This window comes from Mesitornis unicolor, unplaced genomic scaffold (assembly GCF_000695765.1).
Source record: "Mesitornis unicolor isolate BGI_N332 unplaced genomic scaffold, ASM69576v1 scaffold3780, whole genome shotgun sequence".
NCBI classification, from domain to species: domain Eukaryota; kingdom Metazoa; phylum Chordata; class Aves; order Mesitornithiformes; family Mesitornithidae; genus Mesitornis; species Mesitornis unicolor.
The window spans coordinates 54,537-72,283 of NW_010158821.1; the positions used below are offsets into that span (position 1 = coordinate 54,537).

A 17,747-nucleotide genomic window follows, 5' to 3' on the forward strand; every position below is an offset into this window, starting at 1 on the left:
TAAGAGCCTCAATCAGAAAACTAGAACTAGACACGTGTGTGTTCATGTGTACGAGGTTTAACAGCTAAATGTGTAATTACGTGCTTACAGCTCACAACACACCGAGTGAGTTCACTTTCACTCCTTTTACGAAAGTAAAGAGAGGACTATGCTTTATGGACTTGAGACTTGTCACAGAAGCAGCAGTTCATGTAATCTACCTTATGTACAACCAGATTTGAAAACCACACCACTTTCAGATTTGAAAAACAAAAATTTACCACAGCATATGAAGCTGCTTACACGGACAGCACTGATTATTTAGAACAGGAAAGAAAAGACCTTGGTTTAATGTTAGGCCAAAGTATACTAAAAGGGCTTACCATGCAAGCTTCTCTGGCTTGATGAACTGATGGATCTTTTTCTAGGACTGCCTTATAATCTTCCAGAGCTTCATCTAGTTTTTCTGTTTTTTCATATAGTTCTGCTCTCCTCAGCAAAGCTCTAATATAGTTAGGATCCAATTCCACTGCTAAAAACCAAAACCAAAGCACAGTATTTTACTTGAAATATTTCTATACCCCCAAAATGAATTCTTAAGTGTGTATTAAATTAGTTATCTCTACAGTGTAGCTTAGAAACAAGCAGAGTCACAGTTTAAAAGTTGTAATTCAGAAAGCCATACTTCTGCCTGTGAAAGTCTAATGCAAATGATCATATTTAATGTCTACAGTCTCTCACAGGCAGAAGTGATTTATCACACACAAACAAATTTTGCAATACCATATATGCAGAGATTCCAAGTGATGCTTCACAAGTATTAAGGACCTGTAAGATATTTTTCAGCTTTTGTGTATTTAGTAAGTGTATATTATTAGATTACAGCTAAAGTTAAACACACCTGAAGATACATACAGCATACATACAGGGATAATAAGCATTTCTCTGCTTATCTCAGTTCAAGTTGAGACAAACTCCAGGAGAGCTACTGGTGGTGTTCTGAATTTACTTTAATAACAAACAGTCAAAACTGGGTTGGGAATCCACAAACAGTTACATTAGCTCTGCAAGTTAGCAGAGGGGCATACTAACTGAATTTAAGATTTTCCTCTCCTTACTCCCTTGGCAGCCATGACCGTATTTGAAGATGCAGTTAAGACTGAATGTTTAACTTAACAGTAACCTACAAACAGTAATTTCTCAAGAATTTCTTCATCCAGCATTCATCACAGAAAGAGGGAGTACGAAAGACTGCACATTTTATAATTACTAACCTATTAAAATGGTTCTCAAGACAGTGAAATCTAGGATTATTTACTAGTTTATTTCTTCTGGAAGGACAAAGACAATGCCACAGTCAGCAATTTGCAGGTTAGTGTGAATTTCTCTGCTGTGCTCCAAGTGTTGCATTGCAGTTTATAAGCCAAGTCCCTGGAGAGTGTCAAGCAATGTTAGGGTTAAGTCTCACTGCTGCAAAGCAGATCGGTTCCCTTTCAGCCACTGCAAAATTATCAGAAGTGTTTATCAAAATGCACCACCACCAAAACAAGGCAAAACCCCAAAGTGACAGGCCAGATAGAATTTGTTACCTTGAAGAATACTTTTAGCAAGTACAAACTCATATTTACTGTACAAGCGGTACTGGCATGCACCCATTAGATTGGTTCTCTGACTGGTAATTTGGGCTTTTTTCCCCAGCTGTCATGGGGAGTTTAACAAATACTCGAGCATGGGTGAGTGGGTGGAAGCAATAAAGCAATGCACAGCTGAAATGATTTCACCAGAAGCTGCAGAGAGAAAACTATGCAGCACAAGAACGCGGAAGCATAAGCCCTTGTGACAAAGCAAAAGCTCTGCATAAAAGAGAATTCTATAAGGGCTCATGGTTCTTTGGAAACTGGGATTAAACCAAGATTTGAGGGGCAATGGCAGGTGGAAGTGGGTTTAAAATAGTAGATGTAAGGAAACAGCTTCTATAATAAAAAGACTTTCCTATTAAAAAGAAGTACAAACAGCAGCCTTATTGGCACAAGGGAATAGAAAGTAACTTACTACAGACAGGACAAGTTTGATAGACATTTTACAAAATAAATAATATAAATAATTCTAGATTCAGATGTCTTCCACCACAGCTTTCTATAAATTCTTTAAAGACCCTTATGCCCAAAATTACAGCTCTGCAGTAAGGCACTAACTGGTGTAATTTATGTATGAAAGATCTGGCACAAGAGCAGCACACAGGAAAAAAAAAAATCATACCTTTGCTACAATCACTTAGGGCAGCTTCTGTCTTATCCTAAAACATAAAATAGTTTTATTATATTTAAGTCATATTTCTTAGGAAACAGAATATTTACAAGCAAAAAAGTTGGTCAGGCATTCAAAGGAACTGGGATGTTCACGTAATGAAGGCTTTTCATACCGCTGCTTCTGATGTAAAGCTCTTTACCAGTGATTAGCTTCCTCTCTGTGAAGGCTGCCAGTGTTCAAATTGCACGGCTGCCCCGCTAATCGCTCTGCACTGAACAGCCGGCAGAAAGCTACAGTCAAAAGGCTGAGTCACATCTGCAGGCCTTGGCTTAACCGAGCTACAGCTTTTCTACCTTTGGCAATTAATTAAGGGGTTGGAACAGACGGTTCCCAAGACTCCCAGAGAAATTCTTGTCTGTACGAGCTAAGACATTTGGAAAGCAGACACTGCCTTTAGCACTAATACAGCTTTCTCTACAGGGGACAATGCATGAGACTTCCAGAAGTGGTAGGGAAAACCACAATTAGAAGATGAGAGCCAGGCAACCTGCTTACAATGAAACAAGAAGAAAAAAGCAAAGCAAAAGAGCTGAGACAGAGTAGCAGTAATCTCTCTACATCCAAAGTCCTATTTTCTCCTCCATAAAACAGAACTTTCAGAAGAATGCCTCACAAGCTTTTCTTGTAGTGTAAAGCAAGTGGGTGTAGCAGGTATGAAAGAACAAACTTAACGGGGAAGTGAATATTAATCTATTGTGAATGTAATGTATTGGTCTGTCAGGTTCCACTGATCTACACCAGTGTGATACACTAGTTGGTGTGCAGTTCTTTTATCATCTTGGGCTCCTTTGGGGAATACTGGATTAGTTTCCCAGTGATATGAATAGTTAACATCTGGATTATGAGAAGGTTTTTCAGTTTACAGCTTTTGTATTTGAAAGGTTCCGGCTTCTGTTATTACAGATTTTATCTCATTTTCTTCTTGTCTGCTCAAACAATTCAGTATCCCAACAGCAGGTTAGATAATTCTAGCTGAACAAGAACACTTTATGCTGATTAAGAATTTATTTATAATGCCTAAATATGGCTGCAAAGTACATTCCTAAACAGAGCTGCATCTGTCTCAATAGTGGAAAGAGACTGCAAGAAAGTTCCCTTTGCAGGAATACCGTGGTATTTTTCTGTAATCATTTAATCTTAAAAACAAAGGCCAAAATAGGGAGTAACTTCTCCTGAACTTTTACTATCTCCTCTTTCTAAGGAAGTCAAAGTTTCTGTTCAGACAGATTGTGTTCTCTGACTTCTGTGCCACCTAATTGCACCAGTAACATCTGGGCGCCTGTCCCTGGTCAAGGAAAACACATGAAGAAAGCTGCAGCCATTCTATCCAGACCATGTCCTGCTATATAGCAACTGTGAAGGAAGCAGACTAACTAAATGAATAAAGCCACAGTCAGGAAGTCCTGCTTATGTCTCAAAGCATTTGAGCCAGTTAAAAGACGACAAGTAGATGACAATTCAGGCTTTTAGAAAAAATATTAACTAGCTACAATTCTGAACAATCAAATACATGGTCTGCATACACTAAACATGCTTAGAGACATCTGTTCCACATTAACTTTGAATTCATTAAAATAGAGAGATTTAAAGGAAAAAAAACCCAGTGTAATGCAGCTGAGCAACTTTGAACAGCTGTTCCAATTGCAACTTTCGAGTTTGTATTCATCCTCAGTAAAACCAAGCATACCAGTGTTTCTACTGGGAGCATGACAGACTGAGCAAGCAGCAAAACCTGCAAGCAGCTTTATTCCTTTGCCCTCCTTTATGCACCCCTAATGAATTCAGTATTGCATTTGTCATACAATCAATACATGGTGCTTCGTAACGTACAAAGAATATTCACCTGTTTCATTTTTGCAGCAGCTCGGTTTGAAAACAGAACAGCCCTGTCTTTTTGGAAGCAGGCTGGACAAATCTGCAGAGCCTTTGTGTAAGAGTCTTCTGCCTCTCCATAGTCTGCAGATGCAACAGAAAAACACAAAACAGACCTTTTATTTCAAATGCCAGTACAGTCAGTGAACCACATGGCTGAGATTTCTTTGGAAACGTTTCTCAATATATGATGCAATATTAAACCAGAATCAGTAGCTGCTCTCAGACAAAGTGCATTACTAAGTAGTACATAGATCAAGGACAACTGATTATTTCAAAATCAACGCCCTTGTAAAAGCAGAAATATAGTCCTGAGCTTAATGTAACAAGTGCAGCATGATGCGCATATAATTCTCATTCCTGAAATTGTTTCATTGTATCTGAGTACCAGCCTTAGAGGTAGAACAACTTTAGATTAAGCGTATCCTTGATCTGATAAGGAGGATATGTTGAAACATGTCACTTCACCGATACCTGTCCAACCCAGCTATGGAGCTATTTTATTTGACATATCATCTTCAATGACAGACTTAAAGGTCAGTCACCACAAATCCATTATCACCCCAAAAGTCATCCATCATCAAGTCTAGTCTAAAGCAAGGACCAGTGGTAAACCACATGGGATTATCATGTTATTTGTTTTCTAATAAAGGTAGACTCAACAGTGAAAAGGCCCTATACTGACCCTGAACAATACCCTGCCAGCTGACAAATATGTTGTCCTCCAAACAGAGCAATTTGCTCTGTGCACCTTAGCTGGTGACCATCCAGGTGCTTAAAAGGATGTGTATTTCTGATCAGTAAGTACTTTGGCAGGCACGGGTACACTGAAATGATCGCCCAAAGAATTTGCCAAGAAGTGGTTCAGCCAACATTACAGGCTTGCTGCTTTCATGGTCTGAGCAGTTCCCTTCTGCTTGCTCTGATGCTTGCTTGAATTAGTAAATTATTCCCCAGTAATCTTGCTCTTAGCACACAATCAGAGCCCTCCAACAGGAAAGCCACCGTCTGGTTATCAGCGTCTACTTCTGGGAAGGGGAAGTTACTTGTTTGTGTCCCTGCTGACAGAGAAAAGTACGAATATGCATTTCCTCACTTCTTTGTGAATCCTCTAGCCACCAGAACATTAAATGAAAGGCAGGTGTCAAAATAACTTCCCTCTTTATGTTTTTTAATTAAAAGCATTGGTACAGTTATTTATTACTGACCTTAACCCTGCTGTTCTCTATTAACTATGTTCAGAAAATGTCCAGTTCTGGCATAAAGTAGAAACTTACATACCTCTAGAATTTTTTAATAAGTAATTCTATTTTTTAATAAATAATTATATTTTTAATATATGTATGTGCGTGTATGCGTGCAAGCTCTATCTACAAAAACATATACATGTGTGTGCATCTATGTAGACACATGTATATAGATGTACATATATGTGTGTATATGTATATATAGATTTCTGTATATACACATACACACACACAAAAAACATATAACAGAATCAGTGAATAAAAAGAAACATGCAGATGTACAGAGCTATGAGAGAGATACTGAGCCACTGAGTCCTGTGTCAGTTCTAAGCGCATGCATTAGCAAAACTCAGAGACTAGTGGAGGCCTTTTTTGATTAGCAAAAGAAACCCTGGCACTTGGAAGGCAGTCAATTCTGTATGATGTTCTTGAATTCAAACACTTCACTTTCATGAGAATTCTGCTTCAGTAATCCAAGTCCTTGCGATTTACTCTTAACTCTTGAAGAGGTCTGCTATCTCCTCCTGTTATCTACAGCAGGATGACAAATTATATAGATAAATCTGAACAATGATAGGCGTGAGATCTTCCTGTGGGTTTTCTGCAACATCACCATGATAGCTAAGTATTAAATTAAGATTCTCTAACACCCATATGGTGTTAAAAGATTATTAACCCACCTCCTTTCTTGAACTGCTCATTTCCTTTCTCCTTCAGCGTTGTGCTCTCCTTTCTTCTTTTCTACAAAGGAAAAGACAATGTCTTAAAGTATTTAATTGAAATGAACAAGTAGGTCAGCTACAGTTCCAAATAAAGTATGAATGGAAATCAGAATAAAATATAACCTGAAGAATTTTAGCTAGTACCAGCATTGCTTGCCTGTAGCCATTGTGACATGATATACTTTATATATCCAAGAAACACGGGAGTATACCAACAAGGCAATTAAAAAGCTCCAGTTCATGGACAACAGTGTGCAGAAAGAGCCTTCATAGTGAATTACATGGTTTACACTAGTATGGTAGCTTTTTAGCTGGCTCTTTGCTTCTCCTTTCCAACTGTTTAATTCTATCAGTGCAGGTCAACTATACAGAATATATTTTAGATGTAGAATCTCAACAGTTTTGCTTGAAATAATTCCAACTCAGAAATTCATAGATACTTTCAGAGATGTACAAAGCATGTTGAGCTGACTGCATTAGAAACATGAATAATACTGCCCAGAAAGATTTCTTATGCAGAGAGTGACTAAACCATCAGACCCAGAGACAGGAAGATTGTTCTGTTACACAGTGAAAAATTCACATGCTGAGCAAAGTTGTTTTCAACTATGAATATCTTAACAGTACTCTTGGCAGAAACGAAGTTGACATGAATGTTCTTAGCTTCTGACACACAAAACACAGGATGTCATCAAGCCATCTCTTCAACCTCTCTACAGTGGAAGTCTTTCACATGCAGACATACCTCACACAAGTGAAAACAAAGCAGTATAATACAGTAACAGCAAGAATCATAGAAAAGATGCAATGCTTATGTTCATGAATCATTTCTATGGTAGAATAATGATCACTTGACCACTGATTTTGCTCCAACACACATTCATACACAAAGGACTTAAATCAAGGTGTCTATAAATTACAGATCATTGAGCAATTAAAAAGCCAACACTAGGAAAAGGAGCAGTTTCCTTTCCTGCAGATTGTGTAAATCAAGGATTAATGCAATTATCAATATCGCACAGAACATCTCCTTGGTAACAGCTAAATATAGTACTCTGTGGAGTGCTGCACCATCTCACAGCTATGCCAAGTAGCTGACAAACAATACAAAATCAGAGCCTCTCTCCTCTTGCTTTTATTGGTTTTGGAAAGTCATTTACCCGACCACTGTCACCATCTTAGTAATAACAGATCACAATGCTCTGAAAACTAGGCTCAGGGGAATGACATTCAGTTATGACACAAAATTATACAGTAAAATATCATCTGACCCTTTCAATACATGCCTAGATCGAAGAATTTTTTTGTATCACCCATTAAATACATTTTCTAATACACGTTGCTCTTTGCATTTAAAGAAAACCAGCAAAACAGGTCAGACTAAACATGCACCACACATAGAAACTGGCTTTCCCCTAGGGTGGACTAACAAACCCATACAAGTCCTTCCACAATGTCACTTGCATCACTGTAGACAAGCCAGTTGGTACTTTCTAAATATGAGCGTAAAAATTTGAGCACTTAAGGAACAAGCTGCATTAGAAGCACAAATTCTTTGTCTATACGCAGGATTCTGCTGTTCAGCATGGGGAGTGTGTAACTGCATCTGAAAGCTGTACTCAAACTTTCAAAGCGCAGGACAGAGCAGCTCTAGCAAGGTCAGTGCCGTACCCACAGTTGGCCTTCCACAGAATGAAACTTTTAAAACACTGGATGCATATAGACTGAAAGGACAACAGAGCCAATTTTCACACCAGTGAATGAAGCAGCCAGATTTCCGCACAAAACAGGTTTGGAGATGAGTCTACTGGCAAACACAAAAGATCCACATAGACTGCGCTCATTCAAGGTAAGAAATGCTAGAACCACTACCCTTACTGACTTCATTGCTCGTGACCTATTTAGAACTGGTCTTTAAGTGCCATTAACTGATTCACTTTTGCATAATGTAGAGTTACAACTCTACAATAATGAAAGAATTTCTGTCATATAAAAAGAGAACTACAGCATGGTCGCCTGATGCAGAAACCCTAAAAATCAATGAACACTGGATGGAAAGCTTTCCCTGTATTACCATCATTTTGCTTAATTTTATTAAAATTATTACAAAATACTACATGTTTACCCTAGTTAAGTATTAGATACCAATATAAAAAGTGGTTTGCAGCAAGAAGGCTTCAGGAGAATAAGCTTTAAATTCATTAAAAAAACCAACCTACACATATAAAAAATAATCTTCAATTGTGGGATTCCTTCTCAGGTAGCCAAGAGGATGGTGACCTAAGAGTCTCAACAGCACAGAAGCCAAGGTATGGCCGTACTTGCTAGGAAAACATGGGCAGGTGAAAGTTCTGAGCAACTGAAGAGTTTAAGGACTATCACATGGGAAGCTGACAATTCATACGGCTCTCCTCCTCTGAAAGCCTTTCCTTGTTACGTCATCTTGCCTGAGAATCAAACTGGACAAACCTGCAGGACAGAGGACTATTAGTCATGTAACCGTTACAGACATACAAACGTGAGTGTCACACACTCTTGCAGTCACTTCTGCCTATCTGACCAGAAAAGGTGTCATCTAAGCACATTTCAGAAGCCAGCAGCATTGCTGTGAAGACTGTACATGGTTTTGCAGCTTACTCAGCCCTCTGTAACGCGGCAATGCAGTCCTGGTTCAAAACCGGTATTTCTGTTGTAGCTTGAGCAACATTTTCAAGATAGCCCTGTATTATGGGTTTCAGGTTGTCCCTTAAGTTCCAAACTGTGTAAGTTTTCACAGTATTTTTCAAAAAGGTGAACTCTAAAGGGTACCTCATGCATCATTTTGGATTTGCATTTGAAGTATGACCCACACGTGATAGATAGTAGCAGACTATCCCTAAAAGCAAATTCCTCTGGCTTTTTCACAAAATGCAAAAGCATATGTATTAGCACATCACATCCTAAAGGCACTGCCTTCTAAAGCACATTGTGTACTTGTGAAATAAATACATAACTTATTCCTCCATACATATATTTCTTTAACAGAAAATCCTAACACAAAACCAGTAGAAAGTCTGGATGAATTTACATTTAACCAGAAAGGACTGCTCCAATGGATGTTGTTAGAATCTGCCTTCTATTCAAATTCAGGGTTAAAAAAAACCCAACAAAACAAAACTGAAATCAACACAACCAAAAACTGAAGCGCTCTTAGAAGACCTTCACTCAGGATGCTGCATTTCCAGCTTCAGTGGACAATTACAAACTGACTGGTCATCACTTTACAGTGACCGTATCAGCCCAGAGTGAAAAAATTGCAAGTGACTTGTCCTTGGGACAAATTCTGCAGAATGTCATCTTGGTGTCCCCACCCACTCATTTCTCAGAAAAAGATTTAAGTAGCCGCAGGGCAGCCTACCCTTTCCTCAGCGAGGGAAGTAGGTCAGACTGAACTCCTACAATGCTCTGCCTAAGGAAAAGATATCTTGACCCACTACATTCCCTGAGGCTGCTCACATACGACATCGGGGTCAGGCACAACTTCCCCAACTTACATGACATTATAATTTTCTGCTATTCAAAGTCAGCAAAATCTTAAGGTTTGGGTTTTTTTACAAACTTTATTAACACAAAGGTGACAAATTCCAACTGGCAGGCATTAGTTTTTGATGCACAAAGTAAAAAAAAAGAATTTTTTAAAGACCAGAAGAAATAACTACATTTAACTGGTTGTATGATTCTTAAAGGATCCGATCAGAAATGTTTAAAGATTTGGATACTGAATTACAATTGTCCATATTCTAAAGAAATTAGGATCTTAACATAAATCTACCTGGCAAGCAAGAGGAGCTGAAGATTAAGGCCTGATCTGAAATAACAAGAAAAGACAGCTTGGCCCTCTGACAATAAAGTACAATTCAAAAGAAAGGCCCTCAAATACAGTCCCTGGACCTCAGCTACTCTGCCAAAAAACTCCGGGTTAAAAATAAAAGCATTACAGCATTTTTCTACTATTAGAGAAGAAAGCAACCTACACATTTTCACTCTGTGTTTTGGAAGCAGCCAATGTAATAAAAGTGCTGGAAGTGAAATCCTTAAACGTAGCAGGTGAGAGCTGAAGGACGAACACCCTCAGTTTGTAGTGTTTCCAACTACGCTTCCTCTGGCTGTTCCTATGCATTTTATTTGATTAACTGATTTAACTTTGGTTGGGAACGGTTCTTGGCTCCAGTTTTGTCGAGAGCAGCAAATGTGTACTCTCTCTTTAAGGCTATTTGTACAGGGTGACAAAGCACATCTGCATCTCATATACCCTCTTGTAAGGTCACCAAGTAACAGTCATTTTAAAATTACTGGAGTTCAAAGGCTGCACAGAAGAAAGGAATTTAAACAGAGAAGGAATATATTTTTCAGTTTCAAATACCAATTCAATTTCTAAGACATCCATTAGTAGTCATCTGCTTCCCCCTGCAGTTCTGGGAAGCTATTGCTGTATCATGCATTCAAGGATTTGAATTGCAATTTAAGGTTGTAATCACTCAAAAAAATCTTTTTTCAAATTTTGCTAGAGTTGTCACTTGCAAACTGTGCCAGCTCTGCCATCTGCACTCAAGAGGTAGAGTAATACATGTTGCTACACTTTGGCCAATCTCTGCTCATTGCAACCCCATGGTGAAGATGCATTCGTTTTTCTGCCTTTTCCCGAAATTGTAATCAGCACTTCCAGAGACAACAGGTCACAGCCATCCTCAGCAGTCAGTTTAAGTTAACATGCCAGACTAACTGTGACTATTCCTGAATGACAACACCTGCCACTCAGTCGTTCCTAGTGGTCCATCACTACCAGTCAAAAAGGTCTCAATTTGACAGTATCAGCTTCTTCCAGAGAAATGCAAAAATGAATATAAGACTAAAATCAGATAGCAGCGCTAGAAGAAAGATGAAGGCACACCTTTTCACTTTCTATTAAATTGCCATCCAGCAAAAGACACTTATGTCTGTTTAAAAACTAACTCAAAGAACTGTAATTCACACAGGGAGATGGTAACTCCAGATTATATCCAGCTTCTTCTCACCAGCTCTTGGAATGGATTATTCTACTAGATACAGATAAACTTCTCAAATGTATTTCCCCAAGCTTTGATTAACTTAAAAAATATAACAGGATGTTTTGTTCTATTTTGTAAGCCATAATATAGAGGTGTTTTAGTCGAGCAACCCATCTTTCCCTTCAACTTGACAAAAAAAACCAAACACAACAGTAGCATATTTATATATCCTGTATACAGGAGTCAGGTTATTAAAGCAGGTAATTTAATAAGGGGATCACCTTTTATTCTATTTCACAAGATTGCACTGTGAAACCTTCAAAACCCAATTGTCTTGCAAGTTTTATTGCTATACACAACAATTTTAACGCTGATGAGAATTATTAACAAAATATATGGTCCTTACTGGTATTTGTCACTAATTTATGTAGCAAGTTTTACTGCTGCACAGTCAGCTGGATTGTGCCATGTATTAATAATCTGGTATTTTTGGTCCAACCATGTAATTATTCCTGGAAAGAGTTCTGAGACCATCTCCAAGTGACCAACACCTGAGGAATGCTCCAAAATATGACTCACTTTGTTGTATCCCCATCTTCCATTTTGTACCTTAGGTTTTATTTTGTAAATACTACAGAAAATACCAGAAACTTTGACAGAGTCAAGGTTACCATACTATAATTGGACAGATGGAACTAGGAAAAGACCAAATGCTGAAATGAATGACTACATCTCAGAAGTAATCTCAGAAGAAATCCTGATCAGTTCTTCAACCCCTGGAAAAGCAAGTTCTATATGAAAGCTGTAATTTATGGGAGAACAATGGGATCAACCTGAAGAGTAGGGGGAAAAAGGGTGAGGAGGGGAGCAGGTTAAAGGACATTTCTTGGGTAAGACACATCCTTGAACTTCTGGAGAGAAAAACAAAACAAAAAAGTTTTACTGTTTAACCCAGAACTGAAAAAAAATCTCAAGTATAACTCAAAAATACTGTTTCTCAAATATTATTTTCACTTAATTCTTACAGAGTTCCTAACAAGATACTAATCACGAATCTCCTCTACTAGAGCTGTGTTCCTTGTCTTGCTAACACATTTCCTAGTATTAAAATAGAAGTGGAGCATGATCACAGCCAGCTGTAGCTCTGATGCACATGCAACAGCCCAAAGAAGGGAACTGCGTTTGAGGAATATCAGCTATTTATTCCAGGGTGTTACAGCAGCTTGAAAGGAGCGTTCTGTATCCAAAATAAGAGCTTACTAGGCCAGGTGCTTAAGTCTTTGCCAGACATGGCCCAAGAACAAGACAACATCTGTCATGATGGAGGAGCATGAGGGATTCAGAATCTTGCTGCTGGATAAACTCATAATTAATGGGTGTCCCTCCAGAAGAGGACCGGGTCAGACTGAAACAATTACCATGTAACAGCTGTTGGGTGTCTTCTGATTAATTCTGCAGACTAGACCAACGTCAAAGCCATCACTGTCAATGACAACTAACCAGAAAAATCTGTTTGTAATGCATCAAAAGCAATTTACTGCTCAGTGCCTCTGCTGAGGCAGCAATCTGCATGCTTTTGAAACAACAACAACATCTTCTAAAAATGAATTTTGTTTCATAAATTTTAAATAAATTTTAACTCTTAAAAGCTCAGAGTTATAAGTCCAGGCAAGTAACCAGGCTTTATGCTACACCTGTTTTTAAGAATACTTTTTGCCGGTTTGTGTATTAATACCCCTTCAAGTTCTTATTTTGCTTCATTGTGCAGAGATTTCTTGTGGTATTGGCACCATTTCCCTGGAAGTAATTCATGTTGTTTAAAATCAGAAATCTCACTGCATGGGGTTCTCAAAATATAATTGAGAGAAAATACAGAACCACTTGCTCCTTCGCTTTGATCTCTGCAGCAGCTTCTGCACAGATGAGAATTTCTACTCAAGAGCTGCTACCATGAAAGCCTGCACATAGGATATGCATAAATACACAGAGCAAGGACTAGAATCTGTCTCTCCAGAATAAATTAGAGACTTTCTTTTCTACAGCCTAGTCATTGGAGAACATTGCTTAAAAGAACTCATTTATTAAAGCTGCCAAAACATAAGAATGGGCTTAGTTAAAAAAAACCAAAACAAACAAAACAACAAACTATTAACATGTACCTCCATGAATTTGGTTTAAGCAGGGCTAACATTCATCTCTCCTTATGACTTGAGTACCTAGTTTATGGTTGGTGCTGCAATCACGGTTCACGGGAAGCTTTTCTTATTTAGGCAAGCAGTTTAATTGAAAAAAATCCATCTACCTCTGTATGCTATCACAAGGCTGCCAACTGATGTCTACTTTTACCAGCACTACCCTTGATCTAAAAATAGAGCATTATTTTTCATCTGAATCATTCCCCGTAACTGGTTCACTGCACATTCACACAGAGAGGTGTGCTAGCACAATGAAGGAGGCAGCAGGGGGCTGAGAATAACTGATCAAGGACTGCCTAACAGTGCAAACAGCACTGCTGCCGAGTGTCTGGTCACAACCGAAACAGTCAAATTAAACAGGTTCTGAATATTTCTGCCTCATTATCTCCAGCTCAAAAAAAAACAAAACATGTTGCCCTTCTTCTCAAAAATGACCTTTTGAGTAACTGGAAGTAGGTTTAAATGTTTGAAAAACTCTGAATAAATGGATGTACAGCAGCTGTTTTCAGACTGTAACTGCAGTATTTTTTCTTAAAAGCTTTATAATTTAAAAGACTCTTTTAATAATCAAAATATATAGAACATCTAGCTTTTAAATATAAAAAATAAATAAAATTTGCAGCCATCAATTCCAAGTACTACAAGAAAAGTTGGAGCAGCAAAGCCAAGGTATTACTACACATATAAGATGATGCAGGGTAAGATCGTGCAAATGGGCTCCCTCAGTAGTTTATAACAACAGTTGTAAGCCTCTAATTCCTGTCTAGTTTTTTAATTTCTGAAGCTCTGATTATAAGAAACACCAACAATATTTTGTTAGAGGAAAAAATAGCTCTATTTCAAAAACTGCTTATATAATTCACTCAGAAAGTTCTCCATGGAAAATAAAGTTCAAAATATAAATATTGCCGATCTAATAGTTACGGTGATACTAAGAGACGGAATCCTTCCATTTGTTAGGCATAATCTTAAATCAACCTGAAGGGCACAATTTCTCAATACCACTGGAAATACACCTACAGAAAGATAACTGCAGCTGCCTCGATACTTCCTCTAAGGAGCTAATTCCATTTAAACAGTTATTATTTTGTACTCCCATAGCACCTTTCAGACGCATTCCACAAAGCTGAATGCAAGTATCCTACAGGGACGAGACTTTTGCTCATTTTAAAGAGGGCAAAAATTGATGTACAAATTCAAACAATTACCTAACAATACAACAGAAACAAGAGCAGCATGAAAACTAAGACACCAAATTTCCAGGCCTGCTGCTCTTTCTAGAATTTAATTATCTGACACAGTTTCTCCCCAGTTCCTAGCATATCGGCTATGAAACTCTAAAGCTCTCTTCAAGTTACAGGCCGCTGCAGAAGCCTCATTGTGACTCATGATTACAATGCTCCTTGTTGCACAAGCAATAACTACAAGTAGAAAAAAGGGGCTGGAAAAGAACCAAGGGTAATGTGGCATTTTTTCTGTGTACTGAGTAGGTCAAGGAAAGTGATTATTGCCCTCTGTTCAGGACTGGAGAGAACGCGTTCACCCCCAAGATGGTCACGACACTAAGAGATGAAATGATTTCCACAAGGTCAAGCAGCAGCAAAGTGTTACATGTAGCCTCATTCCTTCTTCAAGGAGATTATGTTCCACGTTCTCCTTCCCCACTAGTTCCATACTGCTTTTCCACCTCAAGAAGCTTCTATTTAACATAATGATCTGTACTACACATGAAACACTACCTTTTTGTCTTCACTCGTGTGTTTTGGTCAGAAATCCCACCCTACCAGCACACAACTTGTTTAAATTTCTCTATACTGATTTGTAACAAACAATTTAGATATTTGGTTGCCTCTGGCATCTTGGCTCTGCAAGTTTCTGCCCCTCATGCTCTATTTACAATAGCTGACAGTATGACTATGGGGCAGTGATGGTGCCGTCAAGCCCCTCCCTCTTTCCAGCTTCTCTGGGGCAATGTATAGCCAGCATTTATTTACTTACACAACAGACAGGACTAGCCAAGAGTTAAGAAAGTGTGATCCAGCTTTACCAAGTCAATTGAATTAGAAAAGATTACCCTGCCTGTGCAAAGGAGTAATAAGCCCCTATAAATTCACTGAAACATTAATATTTTAAGCACTTCAAAAAAAATTAAAAATCTATTTGCTACGACCCTTCATTGTTTCTTTTTCATCAAAAGCTCTGTTCTAGTAGTACTTGTCCATTACAGTAGCAATTTCTTCTACTGCTCCTGGTGATTTGTGAGTTTCCAGAATACAACTATACAGCCACACAATACACTATCTTCCCCTATGAAGCAATGCTTTCCTAAGATACTGCCTACTTTCTCTTGTCAGCTGCCATTCCCTACTCCACTCTCTCCTTCCCTCATCATAATCTCAGTTATTCAATGTTACCTATGATCCAAATTGTGCAGCTAGCCTTCCAGTAAGGACTCTATTTCCTTTGTTAAATTAAGATCTAATTAATACCTACAGGGCTATAAAATAAAGTTTGCTAGAGTCTTCCCACAACATAAGTTACAAAATGTCAGAATTTCATCTTTTCCCTGACTGCCAAATAATATAGTAGTACTTTTCATCACCATTTCAATTTCCAGTACAAGTAGCTCCTCATTTGGATCATTCAATCAGATTTGAAGAGGCTGGATCAGTTCTTTGAAACATGACCTGTTCAAGAGGCCAAGTTACACAACTTGTCAAAAACAGTGTGTTAAAAAAAAATTACAAGAGTTTTATGTTGCGACAAAGATTTTAGTTTAATAGGTTTTATTCCCTCACCATTTGCAAACTGAAGTTGAAAAAAACAACACCCAAACCACATAAATCAGTAGAAAGCCTTCTACCATTTGCTATGAGAACATAATTACCAGAAGAAATGCATCCCATTACTCAAGTGAACAGACTAATCCCAAAAGTGATTTAACAAATTTTCTCAAAGTTAGAAAAAAACCATTTTTTTTTCTAACTAGCTGATGACCATCATCTCTTAGAACCCTGAGAGGTAACTGCTGTCAAGTGACACCACTGACATGAGGGTCAAGGAAACTGGTCCGCAGAGACTTTCAGGGGAGTAAACACCAACACAGAGGCTGCTGTACTTCCCCTGAGACCTATTTCCTTACTCCCCACAACACTACTCAGTTTATTACCCAAACATTTTGTCCACTGTAACCAATGTAACACTGAAAGTAAACAAAATGACACACTTAATGTGTTTTGCCTGATTAAAGTTTAAGTAATCTATAGGGATACTTTCAAATTTAATCCCAATGAGTTGTATTACATAAAGTAGCCTTTCAGATATTAAAACTATCCTGAAACCTGCTCCAAGTTTTGGAAAAGCACCTTGCAGCTAATCAGGTGAAAACAATGAATGCACACAAACTAGATAACATTAAACTGGGAGATTTTTGTTCCTAATAATCCTTCTGAATCACGGTAACCTTACACACTGGTGAGAGTAAACAAAAATCTGCAACGGAATGTGATGACTAAGAACAGCAAGGAAAACTAACAAAAATTTTTGTTACCAAAAAGAAGAAATTAAGAACAGAAAAACAGACACGTTAGAGAGTTTTACAGATGCATTTTCATGCCTGTCACAGACCATTCAGAAAAGTGATACTGAAAATATATCCTTTTCCATTCAGCATTGGTACTTTGAATTACCTGTTTCTCTTCCTCTGGCATATCTTTCTCTAGTTCTAGTAAGTACTCTTCATCTAGTTCTGTCTGCTTCTTTGAGCTATTCTCATCATTCTGTAAATTCCCTTCATCATCCATCACAGGTTCTTTTGCCTCAAAGGAGTCATGACAGTCATGGAAACACTCATCTGCTGTTGTGGGATCTCTGGCTGAAGATGGTGCATATCCACTTTCAATGTTTTTGGGATTCTGTGCATCTCTGGGGCCAGTCTCTGAAGACTTCTGATCAGAAAGCTTTAAGTGATCAAGTAATTCTTCAGGTGGACTTGCATCTTTAAAGTCTTCCATGTTGGATTCCTTGGAGGGGTTAGGTTTTTAGAAATGAGAAAGAAATAACCCTCAATAAGCATAATATAAATGCCCTGTCAGCAAACGAACCTTTAAAGTACTTATAAGTACTCCTGACATCACCTGCAGAAAACTACTATCCCTCAGGGGAAGGAGCAACTTATACATGTTTCTTCTATGCATCATACAGCGACACATGGCCAGTACAGTGTTCCCATAAACCAGTTAATTCACAAGCTCAGATTCCCAGGTCCAGCACGGCACAGCACCGTGCTATGACTTTTCCTTTGCACTAGAACTGGAGTCACACACACTTGCCTACCCACAGGCCTCAGTACCCCCTCGCCCACTCCGGCCACCTGCAGCCTGTGTGTAGCGAGCC

At 38.3% G+C, this 17,747-nt stretch overlaps 1 protein-coding gene across 1 annotated transcript in view; it reads right to left on the bottom strand.

The window, feature by feature from the left end:
* The window catches only part of TTC1 (tetratricopeptide repeat domain 1), a 31,236-nt gene extending 13,809 nt beyond the window's left edge, over positions 1–17,427 (bottom strand). The window contains 6 exon segments of the mRNA XM_010184602.1: positions 363–511; positions 2,239–2,275; positions 4,133–4,245; positions 6,089–6,149; positions 17,042–17,394; positions 17,397–17,427. Of these exon segments, the coding sequence (XP_010182904.1) occupies positions 363–511; positions 2,239–2,275; positions 4,133–4,245; positions 6,089–6,149; positions 17,042–17,394; positions 17,397–17,427 (744 nt within the window).
* Positions 17,428–17,747: the final 320 nt, after the last annotated feature.